At 33.3% G+C, this 17,291-nt stretch overlaps 1 protein-coding gene across 2 annotated transcripts in view; it reads right to left on the bottom strand.

The window, feature by feature from the left end:
* LOC139498255 (solute carrier organic anion transporter family member 5A1-like) overlaps positions 1-17,291 on the bottom strand; it is an 85,387-nt gene that overhangs the window by 24,310 nt on the left and 43,786 nt on the right. For both annotated transcript variants that reach the window (XM_071286626.1, XM_071286625.1), the window contains exons 2-3: positions 7,363-8,293; positions 5,544-5,861 (exon numbers count right to left, since the gene is read on the bottom strand). In XM_071286626.1, coding sequence (XP_071142727.1) covers positions 5,544-5,861; positions 7,363-8,167 — 1,123 coding nt within the window. In that variant the 5' untranslated portion in view covers positions 8,168-8,293. The remainder of the gene's footprint in view (positions 1-5,543; positions 5,862-7,362; positions 8,294-17,291) is intronic.

A 17,291-nucleotide genomic window follows, 5' to 3' on the forward strand; every position in this document is an offset into this window, starting at 1 on the left:
TACACAGTGGTCCCTGGATATCCTAGTGGTGATTTAAACCAAGTTTGTTTAAATTCAACAGTTGTTTCAGGGGAGAATTTTTGTAAAATTTATCTAACAAGAAATGCAAAGTAATGAGAAAGGTGTGAAGTAGTTTTGTTGTTGCGCAACCCCCCCCCCCCCCCCCCCCCCACTTTGCCAAAAAAAGCAAAAAGGTAATAAAAAATTATCATATAAGGGCAATCTATCCTATTCATGATTTCTGCAAAATTCAGTTGATTGTGCAAGGGTTGTATAGCCAGCTGAAAACTCTCTTTCTTTTGTTGTTGCAGATAGATCTTGACCTGATAAGCAATTTTACCACATGTCAGATTTGCTCTAAATGCTTTGGTTTTTGAGTGATAAGCCAAAAACTGCATTTTACCCCTATGTTCTATTTTTAGCCATGGTGGCCATCTTGATTGGTTGGCCGGGTCACCGTACACAATTTTTAAAGTAGATACCCCAATGATGATTGTGGCCAAGTTTGGTTTAATTTGGTCCAGTAGTTTCAGAGGAGAAGATTTTTGTAAAAGATAACTAAGATTTACGAAAAATGGTTAAAAATTGACTATAAAGGGCAATAACTCCTAAAGGGGTCAACAGACCATTTTGGTCATGTTGACTTATTTGTAGATCTTATTTAGCTGAACATTTTTGCTGTTTACAGTTTATCTCTATCTATAATAATATTCAAGATAATAACCAAAAACAGCAAAATTTCCTTAAAATTACCAATTCAGGGGCAGCAACCTATCAACGAATTGTCCGATTCATCTCAAAATTTCAGGGCAGATAGATCTTGACCTGATAAACAATTTTACTACATGTCAGATTTGCTCTAAATGCTTCCGTTTTTGAGTGATAAGCCAAAAACTGCATTTTACCCCTATGTTCTATTTTTAGCCATGGCGGCCATCTTGGTTGGGCGGGCGGGTCACCGGATACATTTTTTAAACTAGATACCCCAATGATGATTGTGGCCTAGTTTGGTTTAATTTGGTCCAGTAGTTTCAGAGGAGAAGATTTTTGTAAAAGATAATTAAGATTTACGAAAAATGGTTAAAAATTGACTATAAAGGGCAATAACTTCTAAAGGGGTCAACAGACCATTTTGGTCATGTTGACTTATTTGTAGATCTTACTTTGTTGAACATTTTTGCTGTTCACAGTTTATCTCTATCTATAATAATATTCAGGATAATAACCAAAAACAGCAAAATTTTCTCAAAATTACCAATTCAGGGGCAGCAACCTATCAACGGGTTGTCTGATTCATCTGAAAATTTCAGGGCAAATACATCTTAACCTGATAAACAATTTTACCCCATGTCAGATTTGCTCTAAATGCTTTGGTTTTTGAGTTATAAGCCAAAAACTGCATTTTACCCCTATGTTCTATTTTTAGCCATGGCGGCCATCTTGGTTGGTTGGGCGGGTCACCGGACACAATTTTTAAACTAGATACCCCAATGATGATTGTGGCCAAGTTTGGTTTAATTTGGTCCAGTAGTTTCAGAGGAGAAGATTTTTGTAAAAGTTAACGACGGACGACGACGACGATGGACGACGGACGCCGGACGCCGGACGCCAAGTGATGAGAAAAGCTCACTTGGCCCTTCGGGCCAGGTGAGCTAAAAAGGCATATACGACATTTTAGAAGCCAAGCAACGATATATATAGTAACCACTGTCCATCTGGGCTAAAAAACATAACACAACATTTTTAACCAGAAATTATTGAAACAAAATTAATGTTTAATTTGTTTGGTTATGTTGGATATAATGCTCAGAAATTTTGTTACAAAAGTATCGACAAATATAGAAACTTTTGAAGATCTATTATTCTTCATGATATTTTATTCTAAATAAACCAGACATATATCCGTAACCATCTGTAACCAGCCATGATTTAATTTCCTCAATATAGTACTTATGTTGGAAATCTGATTAAACAAGAATGTGTCCAAAGTACACCGATGCCCCACTCGCACTATCCTTTTCCATGTTCCATGGACCGTGAAATCGGGTAATTATCTAATTTGGCATTAAAATTAGAAAGATCATATCATAAGCAACAAGTGTACTAAGTTTCAAGTTGATTGGACTTCAGCTTATAAACATCAAAAACTACCTTGACCAAAAACTTTAACCTGAAACTCCCACTTTCATTTTCTATTGTTCAGTGGACCGTGAAATTGGGGTCAAAGTCTAATTTGGCTTATAAATTAGAAAGATCATCTCATAAGCAACAAGTGTACTAAGTTTCAAGTTGATTGGACTTCAGCTTCATCAAAAACTATCTTGACCAAAAACTTTAACCTGGACAGAAGAACGGAACCACAGACGGACGGACGGACGGACGAAAGGAGCCACAGACCAGAAAACATAATGCCCCTCTACTACATGTACTATCGTAGGTGGGGCATAAAAATGATACTGGAGATTTATCATGTTAATAGTAATTGGTACTTTCTAAAAGTATTGAAATGTTATCTTCCAAAGGCAACTTCTTAAAAGAGAAGCAAGAATAAAAAGAAATAATAAAATGTTGACACAGAGATATGTCACACCTGTTGGCATAAAATTCAGTAAAAGACAATCTGATGTACAACATGTATGTCTGATGGAAAGCAATGTCGTTTATTAATTTAAAGTCACTGGACCATGATCTAGTGAGAATGACAGACAGTATAGATGTTGGATCAATTCATATCAATCTTACAACTAAAGCAGAAAACTTAACATTTTAAAGTCATTGAGCATTGTCCTAAAGGCAGGTACTCAAAAATAATTGTCAAACTGAAATGTACTGATTGTAAAGAAATTTTATACCAAATATATACTTCCATCACAATTTGTTGAAGTTTTTATATAAACTGTTATCACAGAGATATGTCTCACCTTTTTTTTGTAATTTTGATTATGCAAATGTTGAAATCAAAATAGCAATACTTTAACATCTTACGCAAGTTATGCAAATATTCAAAGTCAATGAACCATGACTAAATTACATGGCTAAACAATCTCCATGTAAATGAGATGTGCCAATGCTAATACAACTGCATACCAAATACCATTGACTTATTATAAGTCGTTCCCAAACCCAAAATACAAACATTAACTTGTAAACTATGTAAAAGTTTTAAAGTCAATGAACCATGAAGAGGGGGTGTGGCTATATAATCTCGAAGGAAACAATACTTGCAAATGCCAATAAATTTGCATACCAAATATCATTGACTAAACATAAGCAGTTCATCTAAAACTGATCTCATCACAAACTAATACATGTAAACTAAGATAAGTTTCAAAGTCATTAGACTGTGACTGAGGGGCAATGCCATATATTCTCCATGGAAATGAGATGTGCCAATGCTTATACAATGAATATCAATTAACATTGGCCTACCACTAATGGTTCCCCTTGAACTGACCTAATCACAAACTAATACATGATAACTTAGAAAAAATTTCAAAGTCAATAGACCATGACTTAGGGGCAGAGCCAAATTATCTCCATGGAAATGGGATATACAATGCCTATACAACTGCATACCAAATATCATTGACCTACCACTTGTGGTTCCCCATAAACTAGACCTAATCACAAACTAATACATTGTTGACGCTGTCGCCTACGCCGGAAACAGCATACTTATGTCTCGCTTTTTGACTCTGTCAAGGCGAGCCAAAAACTAACATTGAAAATAGCTGCTTAATCACAATCTAGGAAGCAGGGGCTCAAAATAGTTGTCAATCTGATATGTACTGATAGTAATGCAACTTAATATTAAACACCTTATCAAACTCATCTTCAGAAAACGTAACAATTGTTGACAACTTCTTTACTGTCACTGCTGACAAAAAAGCAATCCCTAGGTCTCCCTCTCTGTGACTTACATCACAGCCAAGATTAAACTGAACAAAAAACAATAAATTAACAATGAACTTGATTACGTACTTTGTATATGATTGTGCATCCCTTCAGCTGATCAAACCAATATTTTTAGCAACATTATCATGATTATAATAAGAACATTTGAAACATTGCTAATTAGGTTCATAGTTGCTGGATCATGATCTTCAGTAGGGCACATGGCCTCAGAATAATTGTGAAACTATTATGCATTTTTAAATTTAATATCAGTAGTACTAACAACATGTAGTAGTACTTAGTCCCTATCAAACTCACTTAAGACATTAAACATGACATCGAAAATTGCTGCAAGTTTTGTATAAATTGACATCAATTTTACATATATCCTTATTGGTCAATAAATTTTTCCCAAATTAAGTTAAGAAGGGGGTAGGGGGGTCAGTGAAAAAACTGTATGAATTAAGTTTTTTATCCTTCATTGAACTTTTGATGCCGTCCCTAAAGATAGAACTTTATGCAGTTTTAAATCTAATATTATTGATCTATCACAAGTAGTTCCTATCAAACTCAATAAAGAACTATAACTATTGCTGAAGCTGCTGCCATTACCAGAAAAGCAATCCATATGTCTCATTTCTAGACAAGATAAAAAATCAATGTGTGATGTAGATTAAAAAATAATTTAAATCAGAGAGTACAAAATGTTATTAATTTGCTGGAACAAGTACTGTAGCAACGTTACATTTTACATACATGTATACAAAAAGAATGAACAAAACTATATGTTGAATAAACATGAGCTTCTGCAATAGTCCTATAGATATAATTCTGGCGGGGCCCCAGGTTTCTCATGAAAATTTTCTATTTAGATGATTACAGAATCAATACAATAACAATATGTAAGTTTTAATTACCAGGGTATTTATAAGTACAATGATAATAACATATACATGTAGGTTCAGTAAACTCAGAATTTATTGGGAAAATCTTCAGAAATAGGAAATCATTCTGATTGTTATAAATCAAGTAGCATCTGCGATGTTTACATACATGTACATAAGGTACATGTATATCTTCATGTACATATTTACTTTTTTTTTGGCATACCCATTTTCAACACTTACAAATTCACAAGAATGACATTAATGGGGATGTATATGGGAACAAAGTACAGGCCTAAAATGCCTATAGCTAACCTCTAGAAGATTCCTAATAGCCAACACTTTAGTACGCCAAATGCCACATTTATTTCATAATGACACATATATGTATATCACACCTTAGAAAAGCTAGTAAACCATGTAAACATGGTAAACTGTGTGTTATCTTAAACGATTTTTGTCATGAATATTTATATATATATATATATGTATGTTTTTGCCACTGCACATTAAACAGCAATCAATTCATCTTTTAATCCACACCCCTCCTCATATCAAGAGACTGCAAGTAAGCATACAGACTTTTTTAGTCGACATGTTATACACTTTGCAAGATAGTTGTTTCATTGCCAATCATACCACATATCCTTTTTTTTCTATTGTCACTTATTTTGATATTAAACTTTCAATGTTCTAGCTCAGTCCTGCTGTCTTAATTAAGGGGAAGTAATTCACTTAATTCAACCATTCTAACGGTAAACCTACCTGTGATAGTTTTACCGTACTCCTCCCCATGTTTAGAAGTCCTATCATCCTGATTCAACAATTCTTCTTTAGTCTTCACTTCCAAGATTTTTCTTTTCTCCTCCACCAAAATTCGAGGAAATGACAGAAAAGGAAAGGCAAGAAGGAAAAGCAGAATTCCACAGATAATAAATCCACCCCACCAAGCACCAATCCACTGTGGATCTGACGGACGAATGTTGACGATATAGCTGAACACGTCAACATAGTACTGTAGTAAAAGTGCTCCTAAAGCATAGCCTAACACAGGACCTAATACTCCAGATGCATAAATAAAAGCTGAAAAACACAACAAATAAATTACCGGTAGTACATAAGCATGGCCTAATCTAGGTGCTCATGTTTTTTTTGGAGGACATATATATATATACTAGAACACACCCGTGATATCACGGGTCCGTGACTGAAATAAAGTATATAACTATGCGCAAGCCTTATTTTAGTATTAGTATTGTCATCTGATAAAGTCACGCCGATTATAAGATACACAGTTTTTCTCTGCTTTCAAGTCTTTCTGTTTGAACCCGTCGAACTGAAACAATAATATTAATTATTTGGAAAACAAAAGGTCCTGGAATGGAGTATTTTTTAATCAACAGCATTGTCCTATATAAGTTATAAATAAAGTTGAATTCTTTGCTTCGCTGTTTTACGTCATGCCCACTAACAAATTGAAAACTGTACCTATACGCCTTATTTTTAGTCCAGATTTTTAGTATTCGTATTGTTATCATAGAAAGTCTTACTGATTAAAATACTACAATAGGTAACAATTTGACAATTTAGTAGTGTCAACCCTGTGGTTATGACCCGTGTATATAGCATATTAATCCTGAATACAACGTTTGGTGGTGCGCCTGTCAGATGCGGAACGTACAAATAAGGTAATAGGTAACAGGTGAATATACTATTGGTATCGGTAGCGGACTCGACCCGGAACTTCTTAATTATTGGCAATATTAATTACGTGGAAAACAAAAGGGCCTGGAGTGGTGTAATTTTTAATCTACACCTTTGTACTATTATAGTTATATATAAAGTTGAATTCTTTGATTCGTCGTTTTTACGTGATGACGGCTGACAAATTGGACCTCGTAATTTTAGTATTATAGATATCATGTATATATATACATGTATAGTGACTACTTCCTAGATTTGGCAGAAGTGGTTTTATTTTTTTCTGTTTTTGTCTTTTAAAAGGATAACATGAATAACATTAGCAAATATGTTTTACATCATAGTTAAGTTTGACAATCATGACAATGATGACAATATATGATCTAAAGCATATCTGCTAATGACTCAAGTATATATATACCAAATTCACGTATTGTATTTAAGCAGTACAATCGTGACAATATTATAGGGGAATATATATTGCTTTAGTAATAACTAGTTGCAAATGAGCTTCTTTCACATAAATACTATAATGAAGGTTGATCTACTTACTGCATAAATTTTATTATGAGATATATATGAATGACATTTACATATGGACCTCATAAACTATTTTTTGCTCTTATAGCATGTAAAGTTGCATTAACATGCAGATGCATTATGGGGAAACAAGTGTGCCTATACAGACAAACTGCAAATGGTCAACACTTCCATTTGATTACCCCTTACCTACATATTTTTCTTATACCTCCCTCTCAACAATGATTGTATTCAAATAAACATCTTTCCAAATAAGTTTTAAAAAAAAACAACAGATTAGCCCTAAGAGGAGAAAAGTTATTTCTATAAGCATGTGAGTTAATATGCTGGTTCCCGGTCTTACCTAGATATGCTGGTGCCTTATCCTTAGGAACATGATTGTCAACATAAGTTGTTCCAAGTGTCAACACAGGTGTTCCTCCGGTACCAATCAAAATCTGAGCCGATATAAGTATCAACACATAAACCCAGTTCCCTGAGGTCTCGCCAATACATTTCTCCTTATATTGTCCACTTAAGTCATCAACCACTTTACAAATATTTTCTTCCGTTTCATTGTGTGAAATTCCACGATGGACTGTATATTTTTTAGCAATGATATGTGGTAATGCAAAAAGGAATGCCCCAAGTGACATTAGGAAAATTCCGTAGCTGATCCATTTTGGAATGTGACGTCTTCCACCTAAATAACTAATAAAAATAACGGTTACTAGAGAACCAAATTCGTAAGATGCTACAATTAAGCCAGATATGGAACTGCCGATTTCAAAGCGCTTTTCTATCGTAGTTATCACACTGTTGAAGTAACCAGTTGACATCGTCCCCGTTGTCACCATCAGAAGACACATACAAGTAACAAACGTTTTTATATTGGCGCAGGTCTGAAGTCCATTTGGTCGACATTTTCCTATCCCACAAGGCTTATCTTCTTCTATTTCATCAACAACCTCAATATCAACTTGAAGTCGCGATTTGACATATTCGTCTTTTTCAGTTTTGCCTTTCAAAAACTGACTTTGGCTTCCGACGGAAAAATCGCTGACTGAAGATTGCTGACCCACACTGATTCCACCAGGGGTCTCAACATTCTCACTAATGATATGTATCGATAAATTTTCCAACTCCTTTAAGTCTGGTCGCGCCGCCATTACGTCCTCCAATCTTCTACACGATCAGGACTTTAAGTAGTTCTGTGTCATTGTGTGTTGACAATCCTTTTCATATATACAACTCTTCCCCTGGTGTGTTTTTAATACGACATACTTCATAATGGTCTGTAAAAAACAGAGAATAAAGTAGATATTATATAATAACTTAAATAGCTATCATGATGAAGTTTTCTGATAATCAACTGTTATTTATTTCACAAATTATATAAAAATTATTCCATTCTTGTACACAAACTTCTAGATCAATAACCAATACATCTCAATGATCTCATATTAATTCTAAGCGAAAAAAATGTTTTGTTAATCAATTCATCGAGACATATTACTTCTAACAGGTCTAACTCAAAACAACAACAAATTTGAAATACTGTGGATTCATTTATTTTCGTGGGTACCAATGTTCGTGGTTTGAGGAAAAGTTGCATATTCGTGGATGTTTAATTTCGTGGTTTTGACAAAGTATGCCTATATTCCTTTAGAAAATCTGCAATTCGTTGAATATTTAAATTCGTGGTTTTCCGGTACCCACGAAATCCACGAAAATTGGTATCCAACGAATATTAATGAATTCACAGTATGTATTACAGAAATACAAATTCAATTAGACTTCCACTAATAGTCTTCAGAAAAATTGCTTCCACTCTTAAAAATGTTAAACCTACATTACGTAATACAAATTATTGCTTAAATGCACTGATGATGATGAAATAATGAAAAACTCTTCTAGACAAATTCAATATCTATGATTAATTTTCTTGGAAAAACAAAAACAGAATTTTAAATAAGACTGTCCAATCAGATGAAATTACTACACTCCTTAAAGAGTATCCCAAATGTGTAAAGCCAAGATAAACAAAAACATATATATTGTATCCTGTTATTTCTTAACATTTATCAATAATTACAGCGGATTCCATTGAGTGTGTAGCCAAAGGTAATATCTTTGGTTAGCTTGCTTGTTTGCTGAACCGTGAAGTCATTGTTAGGTTAGGTAAACTACCCTACTTTATAAATAGACTAGTCCTGCAGAAAACCAATCTATCTGTCTGTTGGACTATGCTACTTTGAAAGGAGGGTAGTATACCTGACCTAACAATGACCTCACGGTTCAGCTAACAAGCAAGCTAACCAAAGATATTACCTTTGGCTACACACTCAATGAAATCTGCTGTAAATATTTCAATTTCCATCAGTCAATTATTTCTTAAGAGGTTTCTTCACTAGCTGCTTCCCATTTTAATCTTGTCTACAGGAAAACACAAGGAATATACTGGTATTTAAAACTATTATCCTACTTTTCAACTACATATGAGCCACTAGAAAATAAGCTCCAAAAAGCTTGGAAATTAGTATGGTGTTCATTATCACTGAACTAGTATATATTTGTTTAGGGGCCAGCTGAAGGACGCCTCTGGGTGCGGGAATTTCTCGCTACATTGAAGACCTGTTGGTGACCTTCTGCTGTTGTTTTTTTCTATGGTCGGGTTGTTGTCTCTTTGGCACATTCCCCATTTCCATTCTCAATTTTATCCAATTTAAAGTTTGAAGGATCTTTTCTCCTATTTTGTATTAAACAATTTTAAAACAACAAATGTTTATGAATGCTGCTTTTATCATCAAATTCAAAATACTTAATAGCTAGATGCAAAATAGTTTATCTTTTTTTTTTACTGAGTAAATTATTATTGGTGGCCATGGTTATTCCTATAAATCAAAATTGTTTAATTGTATTCAGACCACAAAGACACCAAAAACTGTGATGTACACAATCATCCATGACCTTAATTATAACCATTTGTGTGAGTATACTGTAAACATGGTAAAGTTTTATACGTGTTTCTCCCGTTTGAATGGTTCTACACTAATAACTTTGGGGCCCTTTATAGCTTGTTGTTCAGTGTGAGCCAAGGCTCTGTGTTGAAGGCCGTACATTGACCTATAATGGTTTACTTTTTTTTAAATTGTTTTTTGGATGAAGAGTTGTCTCATTGGCACTCACACCACATCTTCCTATATCTATAAAGGGTACCCTGCCTTGTGGACTTATTTGAATATTTGAAAGAGTTAAATTTGTACGTACACAGACTCAAAATTCAACCAACCAAAATTCTAGATTTGGTGTTTCAAGCACAAATATTATACTCCTACTACAATATAGAACTAAGTAAACATTTATGACCCAGAGGCTTGATCTATAGGATAAAACAAATATATCTATGGTAAATTCTGCAACTGACATGTCCAACCATTATTATTAATTTCTAAAATTACATAAAGGTTAATAACCTCTTAAAGTGAAACTATCTATCATGAAACATGAACTACATGTACTACTTAAATTTAATTATCATGTCTTTCAAAGAAGTCTCAAATATGCATGACTCTTTGTCATTTTTGTTTATAAACCTTACTTAAACAATTGTAAGCTGAATCAGGATACTAATAAGCCTTAATAGGCCATTCCAAAGACATATATACTTGAATAATATATGTCTTTGGTCGTTCTAGAACTGATTCTTATTTTTTGGTTTATAAGTAGATCTAAATTCAAACCTTAGTAACATGTCCTACAAAATGTATAACCAGTTTAATAAACTATTATATATTAGATGCATGTATACATGTTTGTTTTGTTTGATTTTTAATTTCAGTTTAAATATATATATTTCAGAGTTTAGTATGACGTCCATTATCACTGAACTAGTACACATTTTTTTTTACGGCCCGCTGAAAATAGCCTTCCAGTGTGGGATTTTCTCTCTGTGTTGAAGACCCATTGGTGGCCTTCGGCTGTTTTCTGCACTTTGGTCAGGTTGTTGTCTCTTTGATACATTTCCTGTTTCTATTCTCAATTTTATGCCATAATACAAATGTACAATGCAATAAATATATATATTCTTATGTTTGCTTAAAATGTTCATTCTTTAATATCTTCCACGAGAAGACACATGAACAGAGCCTTGCATTAAGGCTTAAATTAAAATATTGTTTGTTTGCAGTTTACCGACCGACCCTTGAAAATCCTCCCGACTGTGAAAATTTTATTGCTTTAAATTTGAAGAAATTTTTTTTAATACTTCTATTGACGCGATCCGGAACTTTGGGTCCTTTCCAGAAATGATTTAAAGTCTGTGTCAATTACGCATTTCAAGTTCGGTTTTTCTTAGCTTCCCGTCAACGTTCATGTGACCATTTAATGATAAAGCACATGGAAATTGTTTACAGGTATCCATGAAGTCACGGAGGAGTACTTTACGCTGTCGTCTCGTGTCAATTTTAAGACAAATAACAAACAAAAAAGTTTATTAGTAAACTGTTTATACAGATTCAGGCACATGTAATGATGTGTCATTATGTGTGATGATATCATTGACGATGATGCAGCGGATATTCATAACTGACACGATAACCATTCTGTCTCAAACAAATCGGGTACAGAATCTGTGGAGCCTGACTTTATGGAACCAATTTCAGTGGTTAAATAATTCGACAGCAGCTTGAAGTATGGCATATTTTCTACAAATCGTTGTGAAGACGACAAAGATGAAACCACTCCTCCGTGACTTAAATCTTCATGGATATCTGTAAACACGCCTGTACGGAGGAATTAAGGGCTCATTTGAAATGTTAATGAATATAGATCATGCCAAATCAATAAGAAGCAACCCTAACTACACAAAGATGTAGAGAAAATGAATGGTTACTCGAAAAATAAATAAACTCTCTCTATATTAAATCTATCTTCGATTGCAATGAGTATGCTCCTTTAGGATAAGGGGGGCTGCCCCACTCATTGCAATTATTCTCTTTCTTACAATATTTAATATACCCAAACTGTGTGGCCTGTGTGTTCAATTAAAACATGTCCTTAGGAGCTATGCTGCCAATTTTTTTTATGCATTAAAAACATTTCAGTACAGACCATTTACTTTTAATGGGGTGCTATGGATTTCACCCCAAACTTTAGATTTCTTTGGTTTTCAATAAAGCCTGTCAAAAATATAACCTTATCACATATAATTAAATATTGTTAGAAATATGAAAACAGTCGAATGTCTTAATACTTTTTTTTCAATTGAGGAAGATTCAATGGTTATTTTTTTATTTATTAAAAATACACTCTTTAATACATTGTCTTATAAATCTTTAATATCTACATTTTTCTGATGAAAATACTCTACTCATGAAAACATTCTAGTCAAGAAGCATACATGTCTGAATATATTTCTTTAAAACAGTTCTAGTCATAATGACATTCCTCGTTTATAAGTGTTCCAGTATTTAATAATTATACCATATTTTATGTCATAAATTGGATAATGACACTATGTTAAAGTTTCAGTTTTGATTAAAAAGTTTTTTATCTGAAAATGCCTGTTCATTTGATGTTGGTTTTCAGCATGTCCAGTGTTTGTTGTTTTAAAATGTTTTTTTTTCTTCACAAGAAACTTGGTTTAGTGTAACTGCTTGTTTAAACTGTATTTTGGCTGATAAAATAAAATATTTTTCCTACCTACCGACCCTTCAGTCTGAAGGTACAGTCGGAAAACTGCAAACAAACATATTTTTAAGGTTGGCCTAAGATGACTGACTTTTCTGTAATTTGAAGTATAGTATAATTAACAGTCAGAGCTCAGAAGTCTGAATCTGCTTTTGACTCATAGAGGTCTAAATTTATAAGTTTTAGGATTTGTCTCCCTTTAATGCAAGACAAAATACGACTTTAAGTCTAATATTGTTTAGCAAGAAATAATCAACCAGAATCAAAAGTTGCAAATATCTCCTATATATATAAATAGGTCCGGCGATAAGTTACCAAAATTGGTTAACTTCAAGACCCAGCATATTTATAAAAAGGTCATGCATCTAAATCAAATAATGACAACATTGCTTTATCTTCTAAAGAAAAATATGAATGAGAGTCTAAAAAATCAGAGATAAAGTTAATTTACCTTACAATGCAACCACCTGGAACCACACTTAATGAGATAAAACACCTGTGTTTAGTAAGGAGTGTTCAATTAGATAATTAAATATAGATAGCTCAAGTCCTTGTGAACTATCCGACAGGTTTTTGCTGTCATCATGGTCATAGGTGGTGTACATTGGCCACCAAGTAAAATTAAGTTTTATCATCAACATAAATAGACTTAAACAAGTCTGTCATTTTCTGATTTAGATGAGTCTAAAATTGAAAACACATTTTTATAATAAATACATGTTTTGACTGCTTGAAGTCAAAAACAGAAATCGACTTATGTCTGAGCTCTGACTGATTAAGATAGTTTTATTCCTCCTAAAACCTACATACTGATATACATGTACTATAACAAGACACTTACCTAATTATTCCTCCTAAAACCTACTGATATAAATGTACTATAACAAGACACTTACCTAATTATTCCTCCTTAAACCTATACTTATATAAATGTACTGTGGATTCCAGTGGCAGATCCAGGGGGAGGGTCCGGGGGTTGGAACCCCCCCTTTTTTTGGACGATCAATGCATTTGAATGGGGACATATAGTTGGAACCCCCCCTTTTGTCCTGGGTTGGGAACCCCCCTTTTTAAAATAGCTGGATCCGCCCCTGGATTCATTATTATATGTTGCATTGGAATGGATACCAATTTCCGTGGATATCGTGGGTACAGGTGAACCACGAATTCAAATGTACAACGAATAATCAATTTTCCTTAGGCTTTTAAAAGTTTTATGTAGTTGTCAGCAAAACCATAAAATCTAATATCAACTAACATGCAAATTTTGCTCAATCAAAGAAAATTAGTACCCACAAAAATAAATGAATCCACAGTACCGGTACTATTTATAACAAGACACTTACATTATTCCTCCTAAAACCTACTGATACAAATGTACTATAACAAGACTCTTACCTTTTTCCTCCTAAAACCTACTGATACAAATGTACTATAACAAGACACTTACCTTATTCCTCATAAAACCTACTGATACAAATGTACTTTAACAAGACACTTACCTTTTTCCTCCTAAAACCTACTGATACAAATGTACTATAACAAGACACTTACCTTATTCCTCCAAAAACCTACTGATACAAATGTACTATAACAAGACTCTTACCTTATTCATGATCGAAGGAATATAAAATAATATAACCTTGTTGCTTACACGGTAAAAGTATTATACTGACCATGCTTCATACATGTACAAGCTGAAGTTCTACCCACAAATTACTATCTTTAATTTACATTTTAGCACCTTGTCATTACCAATTAACAGTTATAAGTAAGAACAGAAAACATGTTGAACCAGACATCCTCTTTAATAAACTGAATCAATATTACAATGTACCAATGCATTGGGTGTGATACAATATAGTTCTACACCATACAGTTAAATTTCTAACTTTAAAATATCAAGATAACCAACTAATTTTACCAGAACTTTATGCACAATCAGGCCCGTAGCCAGGAATTTCCAAAGGGGGTTCGTTGGACTCATGAACTCGACTTTAACAGTCACAATTTGAACAAAACGTTGACTTAAACAGTGCTTATTTGATTATTTGATTTCAAGGGGGGGGGTCATCTGAACCCCCCTGGCTACGGGTATGACAATCATCAGTTCAGGGCTAGAAAACAAATTAATGATACAATAGGTAGATCATGTAACAGGAATTGGGAAGTATGAAGGGGAATTTATGGACTGCCAGAGAAAAATGAACGGAAAGAAATTTAGTCTAATGCATCAATGTCTTCTATGGACCCCTTAAAGAGTTGTTTCAAGGGTTCTCACTAACATGCAGAGAGCATGGCACTCTGAGACTTCCCAAGGAATAAGGTTTATCATTCCATTCTGCCACGCATAAGAAAGATATTTTCAATTTGTAATGCCACTGCTACTACTAAAAGATCAGAATTTTACAATTATTCTTTTTAAGAATGAGACTGGGTTACGTTAGTGTCCCAATAATAAGTACTCACATCCTGATAAAGTAATATCTGATACATATGTTCATATGAAACATTTCATGAAATCATTTATGATTATATATGTATCTTAAAGTTTTGTCTATGATGTCAAAATTGTAATAATTTTGAACTAACTGTAATACACAGTACAGGTAAATATTGGTACCTTAATGTCTCCCCACCATGACATGCCTCTTTTTATACCACAGGCAAATCAAATAAAGTCCAATAAATTGCAAACATTTAAACTCAAACTTAAAGAATTCATTTTATGTTTTACATGTACACTTCCGATCCTCATCATATAAGACTACCTACATGGCTCTACAATAACACTATGAGGTTACTTCAACTTATGTTCTGACACATCTATTGCATAGACATGCACAGTTTTGAGGGTTGGGATGGGGTCCTATAATTGTTCTTGAATTTTTCAAGCTAATTTTACGTATTCTTAAAAAAAAAATGTCATTATTCTCTATGTTAATTTTTTATAATTTAGCACCCCATAATTCTCTATTCCATTTTTCTGTAAAACTGTGTTGCCCATATATTTTTAGATTTCTCAATTCTGTAAACTCCATAATGACCCTCAGTCATATGATCTAGTACAGTTAATTATAATTAGAAAACTGAATTAAGTTAGCCTGTGGAATAATATACAAAACATGCAGAACACAAAAATAGATTTGGCTTTAGTTTATGAAGTAATTTCCTCTAGATGAAAATTACCAGGTATAAAGGAGAGTTCAAACGATTAGATTAATATTATAGCTTAAAGCTGCATGTCTTTTAGAGGATACTCTTTGTTAAATTAGCTATCTTTGTTTTTCTACCATCAAATCTATTAATTTATCATACTTATAGTTAAATATCTAGATTAAAACATTCTTACAATCTGACAGAATTTATGTGAATCCATTCATTTCTCAACTAAATACCTTTAGTATAAACAAACATGCTGCTTCCTTAGGCTTAAACACTCTATGTTGTGTAAACAATAATTCATCAATTTCCAAAAACAACAACTATAATTAGAGTATAAAAAAAAAAAATTACATGTTTACATGTATATGGAAAGCTCTAAGCAATATCTGAACACCAAGTTATGAGCCTGTAATTCAGTGGTTGTCGTTTATTGCTGTGTTACATATTTGTTTTTTGTTCATTAATTTGTAATTTTTTTATCCCCCACTATACAGTTTTCTCGTATAAACCTGGTTCTGACTCAAGACACCTTGCAAAGTATTGTAATGAAACCACTGCTATAACAGTTGTGCTATAGGAGCACAGTTTGCATGGTTAGTCACTAGTCCGATGCCCCAGACTAGTAAAATTTCATTCAGACTGGTAAGTTTTCGCAAAACTTTGTTTGCCCCAATATGAAAAATGTCAGAATATTGGTCTTTGGACTAGTTGTTAAAAAAAGTATTTTGTGCAGACTGGGAGTAACAATCCACTAGCTGTACCATAGCTATTACATGTAAGGTGGTTAGATATGTACTAGGTCAAGGGAAGCATTCAATGTATTTATACATTTACATATACATTGTATATAGAGCAAAATGTAGAGTAAGTCCTTCAATACAACTTACAAGCTGTTGATAATGTGTTAAACCATACAACACTACACTGACAGTAATAAATCTATATAAAAACGAGAAACGAGAAACATGTATAAACTACATATATATGTCTATTGAACTGAAACCCATATTAAACCGATAATTTTCCAATTCTATCAAACATACTGATACATATTGTAGTGTGGACCAGTTCAACTATGTTCATTCACTTATAAATATAAATGTGCAAATAATTTTGCAACATCAGAACATTACCCCAGATATTGGACACACATGCCAAGAAATACATTAGAACATACATGTATACAACAATCCATAGCCTTGACCTCCTGTTAAAAACACCTTGGACTGATGCCTAACAATAAACAATTAATTAATTATCCCTACAATATACAGCAGCCACTTGATAGATGTACAGCTTTAATTAGAAACATGCACACAATAATTCATTGGATTACCTTGGCTGCAGGTAATTAACTCCCAATTCTCAAATAAATCTTTTAGATACGCCATATATCTGCCTTCAAATCTCTGATTTTTATACAGGAAATTTCATCTA

The sequence above is a fragment of the Mytilus edulis genome, chromosome 12 (assembly GCF_963676685.1).
Source record: "Mytilus edulis chromosome 12, xbMytEdul2.2, whole genome shotgun sequence".
Lineage (NCBI taxonomy): Eukaryota > Metazoa > Mollusca > Bivalvia > Mytilida > Mytilidae > Mytilus > Mytilus edulis.